At 48.9% G+C, this 22,502-nt stretch overlaps 2 protein-coding genes across 2 annotated transcripts in view; one reads left to right on the forward strand and one right to left on the reverse strand.

The window, feature by feature from the left end:
• LOC311203116 (scavenger receptor cysteine-rich type 1 protein M130-like) overlaps positions 1-22,502 on the reverse strand; it is a gene marked incomplete at both ends in the record, with an annotated part of 343,740 nt that overhangs the window by 29,623 nt on the left and 291,615 nt on the right. The window lies entirely within an intron of this gene.
• LOC311203056 (olfactory receptor 14A16-like) lies at positions 16,914-17,864 on the forward strand (the record flags this gene model as incomplete). Its single annotated transcript, XM_084277692.1, has 1 exon — positions 16,914-17,864. One exon carries the CDS (start codon positions 16,914-16,916, stop codon positions 17,862-17,864), a length of 951 nt encoding a protein of 316 aa, XP_084133818.1.

Here is a 22,502-nt window from a genome sequence, read left to right on the forward strand (position 1 = left end):
TTCCACAAATTCCTAGTTTAAGCTGACCCGGATTAAAAACGTTACCCCAGTCAGACCAGGTCTCCCTGCATTCACCACACCAACAATTGTTTCCAAATTGTACAACCACCTCCTGCTTCCATGTGAAACAAATACAAAGAGTGGTTTACATGAAAAATCTTCAGGCCTGTGTTTAGAACACCAAGGAGCAACAGTTGGCTCCAAACTTGCCATGTGTTTAACCCAGTCACTCACCACTCACACCAGAGTGAACTCATTTCACTCACACAAACAGTTCACCAAATCTAAATACTCAGCTCCTTATGGCAGGATCCAAAGGCAATACCAATCAATCAATGCCCAGAGCAGCGAATCCCTGTGGCAAATCAAACCCTGGTCTCCCTCGTGACAGGCAGGAGTTCTCCACTGAGCCACAGGGTACGCTGGTACAGAAGGGGGCAGCAAGTCTCCAGGCTCACTTTGTGCTCCCTGAAACGTTCCCCATTCAAAGGGTGCCCCTCGTAACCAAACAATGGACGGTGCCATGGGGTGTTTTTAGAGCAGATGACAAAACTGGACACAACACACTCCAGCCACTATAGCAAGGAGGACCCAGACCGGCCTCAGATTCCCATATGCAACGTTGCTACCAACGTTGCTAGAGAAAGCCCTTACAAGCATGTCTCTCCAACTCATTTTCATTAAAAAATATCAGCCTTTTACAACTATTTGGATGTTAGTGATGTCCTTAGTGATGAAGATTTCAAAGGAATTTTCCTGAAGGACCTTTTTTTCAGTCATGGGTATTTTCTGTCCTGGCTCAGTTGATTGATAGAAGAAGTGACAGCAGCATTCTGTGATGGACATGGGTCTGCTAAGGAGACCTGGACAGGCAGGAAAAGCAGTCTCTGGAGATCCAACCCTGTCTGGAGAACCTTGCTCTTCCCCAAGCCCAGCAGTTCCCTCACTGGCCTCCTGGGACTGCCAACACTTTTCCTCACATCATCTGTGCTCACAGACACAGACAGATTTCTCTGACAACAAACAGCAGTTCAACATGACACAGTTTAATACCCATGAAATCTCTCTCCTCAGCTGCTGCTACGGCCAAGCAGCGTGTGAAGCGGGTCAGCTTTCAGAGCAGATTCTGTCCCAGAACAGTGCTTTTAATCACATACACAGAAAGATTGTCAATACACTGCACTTCTGACAGAACAGTTCATGAGACTTCTGAGGGATGGGACATTTTCTAACCCTCTGAAGCTGAAAGCTGAAACCAGAGAGTTGAAAGGCATCTGAATGACCAAGAGCAAGCAGATATGGAAACGAATGAGCAAAGTGAAGTGCAAACATCCATCTAGTTTGCTGAAAAGATGTCCTTAGGCATGGCCACTGCATCAGGAGAGGTGGAAACACCTGAATGACAAGGGAGATGAAAGAGACAGACTAATGCTAATGCAGGTACAGGGGAAGGGGAGTAATTCTCCTGTCATTGGTACAACTCAATCATAAAAAATTACAGTCCAATTATAAAAAAAAGATGTGGTTTCCTATAATTTGAAAGGGGGAAAAAAATAAAATTGTGGGTGATTGCAGACAGATGTGATGCACAAAGAGCACAGCTGGTCATCACGCAGTGGCTGGGTCACACAAGACCCGGAGATTAGGACAGAGATGAATGTGCACCTTGTTATAGCTTAGAGAGACTAGAAATAAGAAAAAAAAAACCAATTACTAAACCCCCTATAAATACATAATGGTACTAACGTGACATGCATGGCCAGTGATACACAGAAGGAGATGAACAGTTTATTGCTGCTTAAAAATATACAGTGCTTAGTTTCCACATGGCATCCTTGAGCTCCTGGTTCCTCATGCTGTAGATGAGGGGGTTCACTGCTGGTGGAAACACCGAGTAAAGAAATGTCACTATGAGGTCCAAAAAAGAGAAGGAGAGGGAGGGAGGCTTCAGGTGGGCAAATATGATTGTGCTGACAAAAAGGGACACCACAGCCAGGTGAGGGATGCACGTGGAAAAGGCTTTGTGCCGTCCCTGCTGCGAGGGGATCCTCAGCACAGCCCTGAAGATCTGCACATAGGACACCACAATGAACACAAAACAACCAAAAGTTAAACAGACACCGACTACAATGAGTCCAATTTCCCTGAGGTAGGCATCTGAGCAGGAGAGCTTGAGGATCTGGGGGATTTCACAGAAGAACTGGTCAACAGCATTGCCATGGCAGAGGGGAAGGGAAAATGTACTGCCTGTGTGCAGCACAGCATTGAGAAACCCACTGGCCCAGGCAGCTGCTGCCATGTGGACACAAGCTCTGCTGCCCAGGAGGGTCCCGTAGTGCAGGGGGTGGCAGATGGCAACGTAGCGGTCATAGGCCATGACAGTGAGGAGACAGAGCTCTGTTGTCATCAAAAACACAAAGAAAAAGATTTGAGCCACACATCCTGTGTAGGAAATGGCCCTGGTGTCCCACAAGGAATTGGCCATGGTTTTGGGAACAGTGGTGGAGATGCAGCCAAGGTCAGTAAGAGAGAGGTTGAGGAGGAAGAAGTACATGGGGGTGTGGAGGTGGTGGTCACAGGCTATGGTGATGATGATGAGGCCATTGCCCAGGAGAGCAGCCAGGTAGATGCCCAGGAAGAGGCAGAAGTGCAGGAGCTGCAGCTCCCGTGTGTCTGCAAAGGGCAGGAGGAGGAACTGGCTGATGGAGCTGCTGCTGTTGGACATCTGCTGGGGTCAAGTGTGGAGACCTGTCCAAGGAGGAAAAGGCACAGTGAGAAGTTAGGGAACTCTTCTATGAGAGAAACATCTTCCAATTCACACTGACTCTCTGGATCCAGGAAGATTTTGGCAGCTCCCTTTTGGGAGGTCTGCTTTGTGCTGGCTTGAGCGTGCCACTGCTGGGAGGAGAGTCAGCTGTGAGCTCTCGAGAACTCAGTCAGGTTTGTGCACCAACACGGATGGAAGCCCACCAGGCAGGCTGAGTGCCTACCCTGGTAGGACCAGCGTCCCTACCCCAGCACACAGCCCTCGTGGCACAGGGAAAGCCCTGGACACCCCTGGGTGCACACGCTGCTTCACACCTCTGCAGCCATGCCCAGGAGAAGACAGCTGTCCTGCCCTGTCCCTCTCATGGGGCACAAGGGCATCCCTTCCAGGCAGCACCTTCTGGTCCTATAGAGAGCCTGTCCTCCTGACAGACCCCACACACTGCCCCATGTCCCAGCTTGAGGAGATCCCTCCAGGAACAGAACCTGCATTGCCCTGCACCCACAGACATACCAGGCAGAGTGCTGTGGAGATTTCTCCTCCAGTGAGCTCTCAGCATCCATCAGCTCTCTCAGCCTCACAGGTCTCCCCTTGGTGCCTACAGGCAGTGTCCCCAGCCCTGTGTGCTTGGCAGAGGAGCTGCTCCTGGCCAGAGCTGTCTCTCTTATAAGGGCTGCTGGGTTGCAGTGAGCTCCCTCCATCCCAGGCGCCCACCCCAGCTCACAGCAGAGGAGCAGGCGAATACGTCACATACTCCATTCCCCAGAGTCTCCTGTGAGGTGTCCCTGGAGCTCCAAGTAACTAACTTGGAAAGACACTAAGTCTTTACTGACTTTCTCTCCCTTGGATGGGGAGAAATCCTTCTGTCCAGCAGAGTCCTTTCTCCTGATCAGACAAGAGCTGGGCAGAATAATCACCCTTTCATGTCTCCCCATCAGACAGGACGCCCTGGTAGCGACAGGAGGGGGACTCTTTCCTCCTGTGAGAGTCATTCCAGACCCCTCATCCTTGCTTTGCAGCCCTGGGGCTGGAAGGGGACCCAGCTCTGACCTATGACTGCCACAAACCCATTGCAGCTGGGATTCCTCTTGCCCCAGTTTGTGTGGCACAAAAATCAAAACCTTCTGCCATGGAGCTGCTGTTCCCAGCTCCCATGGGAATTACTGGGGGCAGAGGCAAGTTTCCAAGATCCCCTTCTCCATGAGAGTGGACTTGATCTGATGGAAACTGTGTGTCACCCCCATTCACCTGTACCCAAAACTGAAGACCAGGAATGACTCTTTGGGAGCCCATGCCAGAGGCTTCTGCTCCTCATGCACACCTGGGAGTTTGAGAGACAAATCAAGATTGTAGTTTTCCATGTTATAAATCTCTCCTCACTCCTGTCTTTTACTTCTGAAAACACTTTTCCATACCCATTGTCAGCAGATGTCCAACAGCAGCAGCTCCATCAGCCAGTTCCTCCTCCTGCCCTTTGCAGACACACGGGAGCTGCAGCTCCTGCACTTCTGGCTCTTCCTGGGCATCTACCTGGCTGCTCTTCTGGGCAAGAGTGTCATGATCATTACTGTAGCCTATGACCATCGACTCCACATGCCCATGTGCTTCTTCCTTTCAACCTCTTGTTGAAGTGTATTGACCCAGGTGCTCACCAAAGCTGCTCTATCACTCCCCTTCCTCTGCTGCATAAGTGAAAGAAGATGTAATGAAAGGTCAACATAAGGACAGTGAGAGATCATGCAGAGGTCACTCTCCTGAGTTACTCTCAATAAACCAATATAATTCATTACCCAATCAAAGAGAGCAGAGGAATGAGAAAGATAAATAAATTAAAACACCCACCCACATCCCCCCCTGTTTTTCCCAGGATCCCCTTCACTCTCTAATTCTCTCCTTCCTCTAACTGAGCAGCACAGGAGGATGGGGAATGGGCATTGGGGTCAGTTCATCACACATTGTCTCGGCCACTCCTTCCCCCTCATGGGAGGGCTCCTCACAGTCTCCCCGTGCTCCAGCATTGGGACCCACCCACAGGAGACAGTCCTCCATGAACCCCTCCAACGTGAGTCCTTCCCACATGGCTTCAGATCATCACCAACTGCTCCAGGGTGGGACACCTGAATTGGCTGCTGTCCTTCAGCACCAGACTGCTACAGCCTGGGTCCTCCACAGCCCTGCCAGCAAACCTGCTCCAGCACAGGCTTCCTAGGAGGTCACAGCCTCCTTCAGGTGTCTGCACCTGCCTGAGCACTGTGATGTCTACAGGCTGCATGTAGAATCACTGTTCCACATCACCCAGCATGGGCTGAGGGGGAACAGCCTCATTCACCATGGGCTTCTGCATGGGCTGCAAGGGAATCTCTGCAATGAGGCTGGGAGGACCTTCTCCCCATACTTCACCGAACTTATTGTCTGCAAAGTTCCTTACACTTCCTCACTCCTTTCTCTGACAGCAAAAAGCAACAGATAATTTTTAATTTCTTATTAAATATATTGTCGCAGCAAATACATTTTCACTCCCCCTCTGCCATGGCAATGCTGCTGACCAGTTCTTCTGTGAAATCCCCCAGATCCTCAAGCTCTCCTGCTCACTGACCTCGCTCAGGGAAATTGTGGTCAGAGCTTGTTTGGCTTTTGGGTGTTTTGTGTTCATTGTGGTGTCCTATGTGCAGATCTTCAGGGCTGTGCTGAGGATCCACGCGGAGCAGGGATGGTGCAGAGCCTTTTCCACCTGCCTTCCTTACATGGGAGTGGACTCCTTCTTTGTCAGCACTGACATGTTTGCCTACCTGAAGAGCCCCTCTAAATATCCTCCCTATTTACAGATTCACAGATTCACAGAATTGGAGTTGGAAGGGACCTCCAGAGATCATCAAGTCCAAGCCCCCCCTTCAAAAGCAGAGTCCTTGGATGGGTCGGACAGGATGGCATCCAGATGGGTCTTGAATGTCTCCAGAGAAGGAGACTCTACTACCCACTCAGCAGACTGTCCCAGGGCTCTGTCACCTTTCCTTTGTTCCAACTTGGAGCCGTTGGCCCCTGTCCAGTCTCCAGAGACACTTAACCTGGTAGAGGTATTTCTTTACATGGTGGTTCCACTGGCAGTGAACCCCCTCACCTACAGCATGAGGAACCAGGAGCACAAGGATGCCATGTGGAAACTGATGACTGGATGTTTCTAAGCAGCAACCAACTGATCATCTTCTTCATTGTATTGCTGGCCCTGTCGAGTCAATGAAATGTAATCATGCTGAATAGATTGATGGAGATGTCGCTTAAGAGACAATTAATAGAACTTTAATATAAGAATTTTCATGTTTTTAAGAATAGATTTGTTTTGGATTTTAGTAGATGTGGTTTTGCCCTAGCTGAGAGCTGAGCACCAGACAGTCGCTTGTTCTTTAAAAGGTGGTGGTGGGGGGAAGTTATGGGCGGGAGTAGGAGTGAAGGGACAGGGAAAAAAAAACAAATCCAAGGAAAAAAAACCCTGCAGGTTGGATAAGGATAGTTTACTAGAATAGCAGAAAGAGAGATATAAGAATGGTAACAGGACTTTGTAGCAAAATATATGAAACTGGTGACAATAGAGTTTGTCACTGAACCACACAAGTCAGGCCGTGCAGCCCAGAGCTGTCCAGGAACCCCACCGTCCCCTATAAACTGCACGTCCTGGAGCTGCCTTCTCCTCCTCCAACCAGCCCCCTCTTTATGCTGAGCATGATGTAACCGGCATGGAACAGCCCCTTTTGACTGTTCGGGTCACCTTTCCTGGCTGTGTCCCCTTCCTTCTCCTTACTAGTGAAATAGAAACGACTGAAAAGTCCTTGATTTCTTGGCAACAACCAGAAACATGAGGGTGTTATCAGCACTGCTCTCATCCCAACTCCAAAACACGGCATTCCATCCGCTATTAGAAAAGAAATTAACTCCATCCCAGCCGAAATCAGGCCACTGACACAATTTCCCTGTCAAAGGGGCTGTTTGGGGATGGGTGGTCATGGCATGGTACAGAACTGTTATTGTTGGGTTTGTAAGGTACTCTCTGTGCTATAACTGGGTCTGAGTGCAATTGGGGCTGTTATTGTTCCCCTTTTATGGTGCTTTTGTCAGTAAACTGTCCTTATCCCAGCCCACAAAGGCTCTGTCTGTTTCTCCTCCAGGAGTGAGCGAGCAGCATGTGGTGCTCAGCCATTGTTTGGGGCTGAACCACCACAGATTCCAAGCCACAAGCAGTGAGCTTCTCTAGGAGAAGTTGGTGGGAAAATGTCTCCAATGCCTTACTAAAGTCAAGGTAGACAACATCCAGAGCCCTTCCCTTCTCCAAGAAGCAGGTCACCCTGTCATAGAGGGAGATTCACTGGGTCAAACAGGACCTGCCCTTATGAACCCAAGCTGACTGGGCCTGATCACCTGGGGGTTCTTCATGAACTGGATAATGCTGCTCAGGATGATCTGCTCCATCAGCTTCTCTGGGACTGAAGTCAAACTATCAGGCCTGTAATTTCCCTGATCATCCTTCTGTCCCTTCTTATATAGGGGGTTACATTGACTGATCCAGTCAGCCAGGACTGACGGGAAGTGGCTTGGTGAACCCCCCTTGCCAGCACTTTCAGCACCCTTGGCTGCATCCCATTCAGCCCCACAGATCTCTGCACATCTCTGTGGTGCAGCAGGACCATCTCCTCCTGGATTGAGGTGGGGTCATTCTGCTCCCTGTCCCTGTCTCCCAGCTCAGGGAATTGGATTCTCTCTGTACAACTGCTCCTGTTACTAAAGACAGTGGCAAAGATTTCATTAAGCACCTCAGCCTTGGCCTCATCTCTCAACAATGTTTCCTCCTGAATCTGAGAGGGGATGGAGGGTCTCCCTGCTCTTTCTTTTATTTAAATGGAGGACAGATGAATTTCTAGCTGGGCTTTGGACCTACAATGAGGAGAAACTCTCATCCTGTTGTTCTTCTCTCAGCATTACACACCCCACACTGCCCCAGGAAGAGCCTGAGCAATGCCTGAGGGACAGGACCTGCCTTCCCATGGGCTGGGGGTCAGGGCTTGGCCTTTCTGCTTCATCACACCAACCCAGGGCTTGCTCAGCATCTCAGCTGCTTGTACATTGCCTTTGCCTACCAGCCAACATGGCCTCCAATTACCTGTGCTAACGAGTCCCTGGGGAGGCTCAGCCAGCAATGGCTCTCAGCGGGACTCATTAATACTTCAGGTACTTTGGCTTCTGCTTTTGACATGGAGTTTTTTGTGTAATCTCCTCTCAGTACCTGAGCTTCAAGGACTCAGCACCAAATGCACCCCAGGGCTCATTAAATGTAAAAAGCAAGCCCTAACGAGCTATGTCTCTTCATGTAATTATCTTCAAGTCTTCAAGAGATGTACAGATCATTGAAGCTGTTTCAAAGGGAGCTCAGAGTAAAATTGATTTCTTTTTAAGGGTGTAGGTTATTATTTTCACTGTAGAGGAGAGGTGACAACCTCTGACTGAGATTGATCCAGGGTGCCTCCTAAGGAGGTCTGGACTGCTCTGAAAAAGGGTCCCTTGAGGCAGTGGGGACAACCTTGCTGCACATCTCCACAAGCCCACCATGACTCTCACCAGCCAACTGGGACTTGCATCCCTTGTCCTTACATCAGGTCTCTCTCTGCACTCCACAGTGGGGCATTACAGCCCCTCTGTACCAGCTCCCCTGCTTTCCTTAGAGAACTGGCTGCACACAGGCAGCACACAGGGAGTTATTTTCCCAACAACACAAGAAACCTGACAAGATTCACCACTAAATTCAACACTCCTCACTCTGTGCCAAGTGCCATCTGCCACCAGTGAGGTTCACCTGCCACAAAGCTTAACCCTGTGAGAGATGTTCTAGTGAGGAAGGAGACTGTGAAATCACCACAACTCAAGAGCTGGCTAAAGACAGAATGAGTCAGACAACTGCCAGAAAGGCAAGGGTTTAACTCCCTGGAACTCAGAGCAGCAGCTGGATGGTTGGGAGGTGTCTGAATGGTCCAAGGGGAAGGGAAATCTAGAGAGCAACCACAAGTGCTGCTGTGCAGATCGACTGCTAAGTGGTGATTTCAGTCATGGTCATAGAATAATAAACTCTCCTGAGTTGGAAGGGACCCATAAGGATCATCAAGTCCAACTCCTGGCTCCACACAGGGCCAGCCAAGTCAGAGCACGGGACTGAGCGCATCATCCAGATGCTTCTTGAACTTGGTCAAGCTCAGTGCTGTGACCCCTCCCCTGGCCAGCCTGTTCCAGGGCCTGACCAGCCTCTCAGTACAGAACCTCTCCCTCATATCTAGCCTAAACCTCCCCTGCCACAGCTTCATGCTGTTCCCTCAGGTTCTATCACTGGCCACCAAAGAGAGATCAGCACCTGCCCCTTCTCTCCCCCTCCTCAGGATGCCACAGACTGCAATGAGGTCTCCCCTCAGCCTCCTTTTCTCCAGGCTGAACAAACCAAGGGACTTCAGCCTCTCCCCATGAGACTTCCCCTCCAGACTCTTTGCCGCAACTGAGAGACGGGACACCGCTTAATGTAAGCAAGTGATCGGTTTATTGCACACATACAGCAGCTTATATATTTTCTAAGTGCGTCAAGCTTAGCGAGCTTTAAATTGATTGGATAATATAAAACCGTCAGAAGGCTTTTTACAGGTTACTGATGTCTTCAGGGTTAAAGGTTATCTTCACACCGCAGCTGCAGTTACACCGTCAACACAATGGAATGCTCCTCGCTTCATGATGTTTTGAGACGCCCCGTTCTTCGGGTCTCCCACAGCCTTCACAGCCTTCGTCCGACCAAGGCTATCAGGCCTCCCACAACTTTCATCCGACCAAGGCTATCAGATCTTGGTCGCTTGCTCCACTGTGCAATTTCGCAGCTGCAGAATCATCGTCTGCTTTTCCCACATCTCCCCCGTTCTGTTGAACAATAAGAACCTTGTGAATAGCATTAGATATCATTGTCTGTACACACTGTAAAAAGCACGGCAAAAGTATTAAAAACAACAAAATAACAAGTACTACATATAGCATTGTTTTGATTAAGCTTCTTATCCACCCTGTAAAGCCCCAGCTAGAAAATAGCTGGTCTAGCCAGTCCCATCTATCATCTTCTCGGAGTTTCATAACTCCGTTCTTAAGTTGTTGTATGCTGGCGTGGATTGATTCCAAGTGGTCTGAAAGATTCATACAACACATGCCTTCAAAATCCTCACAGCCATGTCCTTGAGCTAAAAGCAAAAAATCTATAGCAGCACGATTTTGCAAAGTTGCATGTCGTACACTATCTACATCAAGCAAAAGACCAGAAAGCGCTTTACTAGTAGCATTGGTCTGCTTTGCTAGCCAGCATCCCAATTTGTCCAAGGTGCCGAGTGCTTTTGCAGACACGACACCAGGGGCAAGGAATGAAGCTGTAAAGCGTTGTCCAATTATCAAGTGGCAATCCTACCAGACAGGTAGAAAAGGGATTTTCTGGGGAGGCAGTAGCCAGACAAAGAGTATCTTGACCTGTTAGGTTGGCCAGTGTAACCCATATGTTAACCTTAGGGAAAAATGGGGGAAAAGGATTAGCTTTCACTGCGGCTCCAAACAAAAGCAAAAGGAGTATCATGATAGTAGTTTTCAAGTAGGCAGTGAAACGTCCGCGTCCAGTTCTTCGGCTGGGGTCGTCATCAGTGGTTCTCTAAAGGGCTTAACGTTCCTTGCCGGGATCCACCGCGGACCACGTTCTGTGGAAACACAAGCATAACCCCTTCCCCAAGTGACAAGCGGATAAGGGCCTAAAATTTTTCCTGTTTCTAGGTCTCTTATTAAAACTGGTGCCTTTTTTGATTCTGTAAATTCTTGGCTCATATTAAAGTGTCGAACAATAGGAGGATTTTGATCCATCAAGGAACAATTTAAAAAATTAAAAACATATAATGCTTTCTGTAATCTTTCTCCTGGGGTTGCCTGCTTCATTCCCCCTTTCTGTTTCTGTAAAATATTTTTTAAAGATTGGTGGGAGCGCTCAATGAGAGATTGACCAGTAGGGGAATGAGGTATTCCTGTAATGTGTGTAATGCCCCAGGTATTGAAAAAGTTTTGTATAGTAGCAGAAATATATGCAGGTCCATTGTCTGTTTTTATTTTTTGGGGTATGCCTAAAGTGGCAAAGGCTTGTAAAAAGTGGCGTTTAGCATCGCGAGCTTTCTCTCCCATATGACAGGATGCATACAAGGCTCCCGAAAAGGTGTCTATTGAAACATGTATATATTTTTGTTTTCCAAATTCTGGATAGTGTGTGACATCAGTTTGCCATAACTGTAAGGCTTGCAGTCCTCGGGGGTTAATTCCACCCGCGACTGATGGGAAAGACACTCGTTGGCAATCAGGACATGTAGCAATAATTTCTGTTGCCTGTTGTGTAGTGAGGTTGAAGGAGCGTTTTAATGCTCCGGCATTCTGGTGGAAAAAAGAATGGCTAAGCCTTGCTTGAGCAAAGAGATCTGGGAGAATTTGTGCAGTAAGGGTTAATAAGTCAGCTTGTCTATTTCCTTCCGCAATATAGCCTGGTAAGGTGGTATGTGAGCGGACATGCATAATAAAATAAGGAGTTAATCTAGAGTCCAACAAGGCAATAAGTTCCTGTAACAGATCAAATAAGAGAGAGTTAGAAACATCTTTCAAAACAGCGGCTTCTGCACGTTGAACTATTCCTGTAACATAGGCAGAATCAGTAATTATGTTAAGTGGTTCTGACCATTTACGGAAAACACGTACAACTGCTGCAAGTTCTACAATTTGAGGCGAGCCCGGTACTAGAGAAATGTCTGAGTTCCAGTTTTGGGTTTGTTGGTCCCACCAGATAATGACAGATTTATGAGTTTTCCCGGACCCATCCGTAAATACTGTGAAAGCTTCCAGAGGTGTCTCACTTCGCTTTGGTTTCTGTGAGAGTTGAAAGTTAAGGTGTAAGAGTTTATGAGCTGGTAGGTGAGAAGAGATTTGTCCAGAGTAGTCTGCGAGGGCCATGGCAAAGACGTCTGACTGGTGGTATAGCCACGAAAGGTAAGCCTTGACCACTGGTAAATATATGTGTACAAAGTCAATTCCTGCTAAGGCTAGTAATCGTTGACGCGCTTTAAGAATCAGAGAGGCAAACATCTCATGTTGCGTAAGTATAGTTTTTGAGGGTTGGTGTGATAAAAATATCCATTCAATGATTATCAATGGGTCTTTTTGTGTAATATCCCATTGGAAAATGAGGGCATATGGCTGTCGTGCAGGATTTAAAATTGCTAAATAAAAAGGAAGGTTTAAGTCACAACGGTGTGCCTGTCTAGACTCAATAGCCTCAGTCACCTTTGCAATAGCCATCTGAGATAGTTTGTCTAATGTTCTCGGAGCACAAATGTTAGTGTCTCCTTTCAGGAGTTTAAAAAGAGGATCAAGATCAGAGTTTGTGATTCCCAATAGTGGACGAACCCAGTTTATGGTTCCCAGGAGTTTTTGCACATCATTGAGATTGGTAATTTTTGTGTTTAGGGTAAGTGGCTGAGGTGCTATGGTTTTTGATCGTATTAGCCAGCCCAAATATTTCCATGGGGATATTGATTGAACCTTTTCAGAGGCAATACAGAATCCAGCTGCATCTACAGCTTTAATGACAAGGGCTACGGCCTTCTGCATGTCTTCTTCATGAAGGGCGGCTACAAGGATGTCGTCCATATAATGGTATATTAAAATAGCAGACATGGACTTCCTTATTGGGCTTAAAATTTTTGCTACGTACCATTGGCAAATTGTTGGACTGTTTTTCATTCCTTGTGGCAGCACTACCCAATGGAATCGGCGTAAAGGCTCTTGTACATTGACGCTTGGAATTGAAAAGGCAAATTTGGGTGCATCCTGAGGGTGCAAAGGTATGTTAAAGAAACAATCTTTTAAATCAATCACTGTAAGATGCCAATCTCGAGGTAACATGGTTGGTGAGGGGAGCCCCGTTTGGAGGGGTCCCATATCTTCCATAGCGTCATTAATTTTTCTAAGATCATGCAGTAGGCGCCACTTGCCATTGGGTTTTTTGATAACAAAAACAGGAGAATTCCAGGGACTGACCGAGGGTAACACATGACCCTTTTGTAATTGTTCCTCTACTAGGTCATTTAGAGCGCGCAATTTCTCAATAGGAAGGGTCTCATAGCTGCAAAGGCGGCAACCATAGCCTCAAATTTATGATCCATCGTCCCTATGCGATTGCATGCCTCAATCATTTCGATTAGAGTGGGATTCCTGTTTGGTAAAGCCTGTAAGACTCGTTTACAGTCCACATTAGCATTCTCTACAGCCAGTTTTAAAAGTAATATTTCTCTCGCTTCCTTGTTGTCAATCTGTTTCTCTAACGCCATGCTCAGTCTATCTATAAATTGCATATAAGACTCACGAGGTTCCTGTATTATAGCAGTAAAGGCTTTTTGTGGTTTTTGAGTATCGGGGGTCTTTAAAAGTGCCTTTTTTGCTTCCTCGCGTACAGCTCTCAGAGCTTCCCTTGGGACCTCTCTGGCTTGGGTTACGGGGTCGGCGTACTGCCCCGTCCCCGTTAAATGCTCCAAAGTTAATGCAGCCATATTAGGATCATTATGTCCTACATAGCTAGTCAGGAGGGTTTGTAACCCCTGTCTCCATTGAGATTCCCACAAGGTGTATTCGTGGGTGTACACAGTAATTGTGCGAGAGCTTTGAGATCATGGGGTGTCATAGTATAAGTATCGAAAACAGACGATAGCATAGTAACAAAGTAGGGAGAAGATAAACCGTGCTCCGTAGCCGTGCGACGCAATTCCTTAATCACAGAAAAAGACAGAGGTTCCCACTGAGCCCTGCGCCCGAGCCCTTGATACATGACCGGTGCTACGACTTTTTGTGCCATTTCCAAGTCCCCTTCCCGTAACGCTTGCCGTTTGATTTTGGTCCATACGTTGTGCGGGTCAGGGGGGAACAAATCAGGCTCATCCTCCGGGTCCGAAGGACCAGGATCAAAGGGGTCGTCTTCAGGAGGGTAATTTACTAATCCCCCTTTATTTGAGGATGGCTTTGGCACAAATGAAGGGTCGGTTTCGGGGGAGGGAGGGAGTTCCGGTGGGGCTGAAGGAGCGACAGGGGAATCGTCTCCGTCAGAGTCTTTTCCAGGCTATTGATTCGCTCTATTAGAGCGCTCTTGCTCTTTTAAAGTTTCAAATATAATTCTCCACCAAGGGAGCAGTTTTTGCGCCTGGGGGTCACCCTTTGTGGCTCCGTCCCAAAGTTTAACACCCACGGAGTCCCATATGTCCGTTGTAAAAATATTCGATGCAGTGACAGTGGGGATTTTAACCTGGACCCACTTCAAAGTGCATTTAAGATCGTGACCCGAAATAGTCTTATCATGTTTAGCTAATAAAGCTTTCATAAGTTCATATACGTCTCTTTCTACGGGAGTCGAAACTTGCCCTCCCATCTGGATTACCCGCAGCTCACCTCTCTTCCCCGAGGGATTGTTTGCCGGCTCCTGCTTCCTTTCAGCAGCGTACTCTGTAGTTCTGCGGGAGTTGCGACCGGCTGCCAGATAGGCAGTTCTCCAGTTCCTTGGAGTGCCGAGTCGTCCGGTCCGCTTCGGATCGAATCACGTCCTCCGGTCCACTTAGGATCGAATCACGTCGTCCGGTCCGTTTTGGATCGAATCACGTCGTCCGGTCCGTTTTGGATCGAATCACGTCGGGGTCACCATTTGCCGCAACTGAGAGACGGGACACCGCTTAATGTAAGCAAGTGATCGGTTTATTGCACACATACAGCAGCTTATATATTTTCTAAGTGCGTCAAGCTTAGCGAGCTTTAAATTGATTGGATAATATAAAACCGTCAGAAGGCTTTTTACAGGTTACTGATGTCTTCAGGGTTAAAGGTTATCTTCACACCGCAGCTGCAGTTACACCGTCAACACAATGGAATGCTCCTCGCTTCATGATGTTTTGAGACGCCCCGTTCTTCGGGTCTCCCACAGCCTTCACAGCCTTCGTCCGACCAAGGCTATCAGGCCTCCCACAACTTTCATCCGACCAAGGCTATCAGATCTTGGTCGCTTGCTCCACTGTGCAATTTCGCAGCTGCAGAATCATCGTCTGCTTTTCCCACAGGTAAGAGACCAGCATTGGTGGGTTTGAGGCAGACAGAGGCCAGAGCTTCACGCCCTTCAATCCCCAGGGCTGGAGTGCAAGGATGAGGAATCTGGAGTGATGTGTCTGACTCCCTTCCTTTCACAGGGGGAAAGAGACATCTCCCTGTCCCTTCCTGGGGTTACTGTCTCATGGGAAGACAAGGAAAGTTAACTGTCCTGAACAGTTCTTGTTTGATCAGGAGAAAGGACTCTGCTGGACATAAGGATTATTCCCCAGATGAGGGAGGGAATGTCAGAGAGGACTTCATTATCTTTCCAAGTTAGTTCCTTGAAGCTCCAGGGACAGCTTGAAGGAGCCCAGGGCAGATGGAGTACATGAAGCCTTCCTGTGCTCCTCTACGATGAGCTGGTCTGGTCTCCTGGGACAGGGGGAGCTGATGAAACACCGCAGCTCTGCAGAGAGATATCTCTGGCCAGGAGCAGCTCCTCTGCCAAGCACACAGGGCTGGGGACACTGCCTGGAGGCACCGAGGGGAGACCTGTGAGGCTGAGAGAGCTGATGGATGCTGAGAGCTCACTGGAGGAGAAATCTCCACAGCACTCTGCCTGGTATGTCTGTGGGTGCAGGGCAATGCAGGTTCTGTTCCTGGAGGGATCTCCTCAAGCTGGGACATGGGGCAGTGTGTGGGGTCTGTCAGGAGGACAGGTTCTCTCTAGGACCAGAAAGTGCTGCCTGGAAGGGATGCCCTTCTGCCCCATCAGAGGGACAGGGCAGGACAGCTGTCTTCTCCTGGGCATGGTTGAGAGGTGCCCAGGGCTGTCCTTCTGAGCAGGGTCCATGAGCCCCGTGGTCTGTGTGCTGGGGCAGGGACTCTGCTGCTGCCAGGGTCAGCACTCAGCCTGGCTTGTGGGCTTTCCACAGCACTAGCGACAGCAGCTGTGGGATAAAGGACTGACCCAGGGAAGGGCAGCACAGTTTCCCTTTTCTGTAAGAAAATGCTGCCTGGGTCAGCTTTACTTCCAGCTCCAGCTGATTCTTGACACATTCTAAAGGGACTTTGAAAAAAAAAATCAAGGAATCATTTTCCAGCAAGGCAGTGTCTGCTTTGACTGTTCCTCTCCTGTGGGCTGTGCTGTGGTAGATGAGAACTTATTTCTCTCCAAAGAATATGCAATGAAAACTCAAATGTTATTAAGACTTTGGAGTTTTGCCTGAGCCCTGCACACAAAGAGGTTCCCAGGGCAGAGCCCTGATGCCAGGAGGGGTCTGCAGAGCAGAGCTGAGCACAGGGCAGGTTGGATGAGGTCTGTGAGCACAGACTGGGAGGTGACATGGGCAGAGAAAAGCAGCTGCAGGGACAGCTGCAGTTAGCAGATACATTGGCGAGGAGGAAGAGTGAGCTGCTCCCAGCAATGCCCTGGCAGTGGGGATTTGGTACCTCCCTGACATCACCCACCGTGCTGACACTTTCCCACAGCAACCCCCTGGTTTCTGCCACCCAGCACAGACTCTGCACCCAGACTTCCACGTTTTCAGTCTGAGAAACCTGCGAGTACCTGTCTGTCTGTCCCTGTCCTTGCAGCCCTGGCTGGACTGTTTCTCACTGTTTCCCTTCCTGTCCTTGCTGCCTTTGTCCCACCATTACCAAAGCTCTGCTCTGCCCTCAGGTGAAACTGGAGTGACAGTGCTGAAAAGCTCCTTCCTATCCACAGGGGATTTAGTCTGAGATCACACCATCCTTACTGACTGCTGCCAGGCAGGACTGAGTTCTTGAGAGCCACAGCTGACCCTCCTCCCAGCAGTGACACGCTCAAGCCAGCACAAAGCAGACCTGCCAAAAGGGTCCTGACAAAAGTCTTCCTGAATACAGGGAGTCAACCTGAGGGCATTCCCTAAGAATTAGAAGATGTTTTCCTAAAAGAAGAGTTCCATCACTTCTCACTGTGTCTTTTCCTCCTTTCACAGGTCTCCATACCTGACAGCAGCAGATGTCCAACAGCAGCTCCATCAGCCAGTTCCTCCTCCTGCCCTTTGCAGACACACGGGAGCTGCAGCTCCTGCACTTCTGCCTCTTCCTGGGCATCTACCTGGCTGCTCTCCTGGGCAATGGCCTCATCATCATCACCATAGCCTGTGACCACCACCTCCACACCCCCATGTACTTCTTCCTCCTCAACCTCTCTCTTACTGACCTTGGCTGCATCTCCACCACTGTTCCCAAATCCATGGCCAATTCCTTGTGGGACACCAGGGCCATTTCCTACACAGGATGTGTGGCTCAACTCTTTTTCTTTGTAATTTTGATGTCCACAGAATTCTGTCTTCTGACTGTCATGGCCTATGACCGCTACGTTGCCATCTGCCACCCCCTGCACTACGGGACCCTCCTGGGCAGCAGAGCTTGTGTCCACATGGCAGCAGCTGCCTGGGCCAGTGGGTTTCTCTATTCTCTGCTACACACAGCCAATACATTTTCAGTCCCCCTGTGCCATGGCAATGCTGTTGACCAGTTCTTCTGTGAAATCCCCCAGATCCTCAAGCTCTCCTGCTCAGATGCCTACCTCAGGGAAACTGGACTCATTGTGGTCGGTGCCTGTTTAGCTTCTGGTTGTTTTGTGTTCATTGTGGTGTCCTATGTGCAGATCTTCAGGGCTGTGCTGAGGATCCCCTCGCAGCAGGGACGGCACAAAGCCTTTTCCACCTGCCTCCCTCACCTGGCCGTGGTCTCCCTGTTTCTCAGCACTGCCATATTTGCCAACCTTAAGCCCTCCTCAATCTCCTCCCTATTTATGGACCTTTTAGTGTCATTTCTTTACTCGGTGTTTCCTCCAGCAGTGAACCCCCTCATCTACAGCCTGAGGAACCAGGAGCTCAAGGATGCCATGTGGAAACTGATGACTGGATTTTTAAGCAGCAATGTCATATCAAAAATTGTGTAACTGATGTTATGACCACTTGCTATTCAGTAGGGTTTAGTTTTGGGGTATTTTTCCTTCTAGTTTGTCCAAGCTCTAATAACATGCTCCACGTACATCCCATTCCTAATTCAGTATCTACAGGTCTTGTGTTACCCAGAGACTGCATAATGATGAGCTCTGCTCTCTTTGTTTCAGGTCTACTTTTCTTACTTTTGCTTTTTTCTTACATTTATTAAAAAATTACCATCAGGTTTTCATCAGCTGAATCTCTCCAGTACTTGTCTGAAATGGCAGTGCTTTCCCACCATGACAGACAGGAATTTCCAGGAATTTTATACATGGCAACAGAAGAAATACTCACCTTCCCCTCTACCTGTGTTACTGTTAGTCTGTCTCTTTCATCTCCCCATCATCCAGGTGTTTCCACCTATCCTGATGATACAGCCATGCCTTAGGACATCTTGTCAGCAGAATAGATTGACACATGTAATTCACTTTGATCACAGGTTTCCACCTCAGCATGCTCTTTGGTCCCTGTAGATGTTGATCAACACTCCAGTTTCTGCTTTGTGCTTCAGAGAGTTGGAAAACATCCCATCTTTCAGAAGTCTAATGAACTGTTCTGTGAGAAGGTCAGTGTGTTGATAAGTGACCTTTCTATGGATCTGATTGAAACTGTTCTGGGAGAGAATCTCCTGTGAAAGCTGACCCCCTGCACACGCTGCTTGGCCGTAGCAGCAGCTGAGGAGAGAGATTTCATGGGTATTAAACTGGATCATGTTGAACTGCTGTTTGTTGTCAGAGAAATCTGTCTGTGCCTGTGAGCACAGATGATGCCAGGAAAAGTGTTGGGAGTCCCAGGTGGCCAGTGAGGGAACTGCTGGGCTTGGGGAAGAGCAAGGGTCTCCATGCAGAGTTGGATCTCAAGAGACTGCTTTTCCTGCCTGTCCAGATCTCCTTAGCAGACCCAAATCCATCCCAGAATGCTGCTGTCACTTCCTCTATCAACTGAGCCATGACAGAAAATACCCATGAAGGAAAAATATCCTCCATTGTAATATTCCTTTGAACTGTTCATCATTAAATACCTAACTGAAATCCAGTTATTTGTAGAAGTCTGGATTTTTTTAATGAAAAGGACTTGAACAGATATGCTTTTTAAGGCTTTCTGTATTTTCATGAGTCCCATTGTGTATTTGCTTCTGGAGTCCACAGACCCCAGATACTAAGAGGAGAGTGAAGAAACCTCTTAAAATGTCAGTCAGACCTAATGCCCAAAGAACCTCGAAGCGTTCATGGGCCCTACTGGGAGCCATTACTGACAAAACCTCCCCATGAACATCTTACACCTCACAAGTGGAGGCCATGAGGACAAACCCAGACACAGCGCAGGCAGCTCTGATGCTGAGGACACCCTGGCTTGGTCTGATGAAGCAGAAATGCCAAGTGCTGAGTCCCATCCCCTTGGAAGGGAGATCCTGACCCTGACCTATGTCTCAAGACTCTTACATTGGATGTGGGGAGTGTGTTGCCAAGGGAAGGACAGGGGTATGACACATGGATGCCTCCCTAGGTTGAGTTCAAAGAGACAACAATGCTCCATGGCTGTGAGGACAATGTGTCTCCTCTGAGGCCTCTGCAGGGACATCAGCCACAGCCAAGGGGGCAAAGATCTCATTTCTATCAGATGCTTTCAGCCTGGCCAACACCCCTGACCTTCTGCACCACAGCCCATGTGACACTTCGACACACCTGTGCCTGTTTCTCTGCAGGTTCCCAACCCCTTTCCCCACCTTGTTCTCACCTCACCATGTCCCTGCCTGTACTGCTGTCTCTCCCTCCTCGCCAGCTGTTCCCAGAAAAACAAAGCCACCAGCTCATCCACACTTCCTCCAAGTAACTCCAAACACCACAGCACTACCCTCAGAATGGCATTTCTCCATGTTCATAACCCATCTGCACCTCTAGTTTTAATTGCCATTCATTTGAAAAGGAACTTTCAAGCTCTCTGGAGCTACCCCTATACTCTCCTCAGACTCCCCTTCCCCAGGCTAAAGAAGCCCAGATCTCTCAGCCTCTCCACACAACACCCCTAACCCTATCTTAGCAGAATTTCTTTCAACCTCGTGACTGTTCCTCCACACTCGTCCTGACCGACCCCCCGCCCCCATTCCTGGACTCTCTGCTGGTGTCCACACCAGTGCTGAGTCAAACTGACAGTGAGTGCCTTTGCCTGGGTGGCCGTACTGCTCCCAGTGCTGCCCAATGTGCTCATGGACAGATTCCTGTGTAGCAGCCCTGGCTTCTGTGGCATCCCTCAGAATGCCCAAAGCCTCCTCCTTGACACTGCTGCTCCACCAGTCATGTCTGAATTCCCTTGATGTGCGGGTGTTGAGGTTTAACCCTGCTCACTGATGATGTCATCATGCATGGGAGATGCTTTTGGGCAGCTGGCATCAGCTGCCCTGGCAGTCCTCCCTCACAACAACCAGTGATCCCTGAGCTTACTTTCTAGTGGAGCAGCATGTGAATCAGGAAGGGCCTTGATGCTGGGCAAGCACTGGGCACCAATGAATAAATTATCATGTGTCACCAGTGCTGGATTGGTCACAAAACAGGACAATGTGTTGGTTCTACCCCTGTTGTGGTTATCCCCTGATGCAGAACATCACAAGATCAGAAGGGGCAGATCAGCTCTGGTTGGAAAAGTTCTTGAAGTTTCTCTTTGTAAAACCACGGAGGGTTTTGCCAGGGTCTGCTGGAAGTGAAGCTCCGATGTGTCAGTGGTTAATGTGTGAGTGTAGAAGCCTCAGCTGACTTGTGGTGCCTCAGCAAGAGGCATTAAAGGACATGATAGAAAATAAATCAAAAGAGGAGAGAGTGCTGTAAATGCTTGTGGTGGTTCAGCCCCAAACAGTGTCTCATCACCACACACCACTGGCTCACTCCCAGAGGAGAAAGAGACAGAGCCTCTGTTGGTTGGGATAAGGAGAGTTCACTGAAAAAAGCACCATGAAACTAGAACAATAAACAGCCCATGACACTCATACCCGGTGAGAACACAGAGTACCTTACCCACCTGAGGATTACAGAGTGCTGCAGGACAGGAGGACCAACCCAACACCCCAGCTGCACTCAGACTGCCCTGGAGGCACCCAGGAGTGGTGCCCAAACCAGCTCCTTTATGGAGAAGTGCTGTCAGGTGGTGTGGAAAACAGCCAGGGCTAACTCAACCTCCCCAAGCAGACAGCACAGGTGAGATAACTGTGGCCTGACCAGAACCAGGACATTATCCACCCCTTTTTGCACACCATCTACATCATGGCCAGATGGGTTTGCCTCTGCACTCCCAGTTGCTTTGTTTCCATTGCTACAACCACCCCCACAGGGCACCCCCACAGGAGTTGGCCAGACACCTCAGCCACTGTCGGTGCTTCTTCCTTTCCCCAATCTATTACTGCCAGGCAGTTGGCATATGATGCTGGTGCACTCCACACAGACTTACACCACATGGGTGAGGGACATTGGACTTCATCAGGATTGGTGGGTAGCTGCAGATCATCAGGATCATAGGAATTCATCTCTCACATGGCTGATCCCCTCAAACACTGCACACTCTGCTCTGTGGTCATGCACTTGCCTGGCCAACACATGACATCTTCTCTGAACGGGTACCTTTCCCCCACACTGGACAGAAGTGGCCTCCAGAGGCTGAGGGCTTGAGACTTCTTTCCAATCACCTTGTCAATGGCTCCTTCTCTGGACAGGGATCCCAGCTCCTTGGCCTCCCTGCCTTCTAATTCCAGGCTGTGTGCCCCATTGTCCCAGCATCGCAGTAGCCAGGGGATGATGTGCTCCCCTGGAAGGCAGCTGGAATCCTTTCTCATTTCTCCCAGCTCACTCATGTACAAGCGTCAGGTTATAATGCTCACTCCCGGAGGAGAAACAGACAGACCCTCTGTGGGCTGGGAGGAGGACAGTTTACTGACAAAATCACTGTGAAAAAATGATAACAGCACATCACAAACTACACTGACATCCAGTGATAACAGAGAGTACTTTACTGACCAAAGGATCACAAGGTACTGCACAATGCAAGGACCAACCAAACACCCCAGCAACACTCAGACTAACCTTAAGGAAACCATGAGTGTCCCTCTCCAACCAGCCCCTTTTATGGGGGAGTGATGTCAGGTGTTGTGGAAAACAGCCTGGACACACTCAGCTCAGCTGTGCTAACTCAGGTCACCTCTGCTAACTTAGCTCACCTCTGCTGGCTGCTTGGCCAGAAATAGGACAGCTGTGCATTTAATCTCCCCTGTCTGTCACATATTTCTACCTGTCCAAAGTCAATTCACAGTGTCTGAAATCATTGTTCCATCAGTGATCTGCACACCAGTGCTTCTGGTTGCTCTACAGATTTCCCTTCCCCTTGGGCCTTTCAGACACCTCTCAACCATCCAGCTGCTGCTCTGAGTTTCAGGGAGTTAAACCCTTGCCTTTCTGGCAGTTGTCAGACTCATTCTGTCTTTAGCCAGCTCTTGAGTTGTGGTGATTTCACAGTCTCCTTCCTCACTAGAACATCTCTCACAGGGTTAAGCTTTGTGGCAGGTGAACCTCACTGGTGGCAGATTGCACTTGGCACAGAGTGAGGAGTGT

The sequence above is a fragment of the Gallinula chloropus genome, assembly GCF_964237585.1.
Source record: "Gallinula chloropus genome assembly, chromosome: 35".
Lineage (NCBI taxonomy): Eukaryota > Metazoa > Chordata > Aves > Gruiformes > Rallidae > Gallinula > Gallinula chloropus.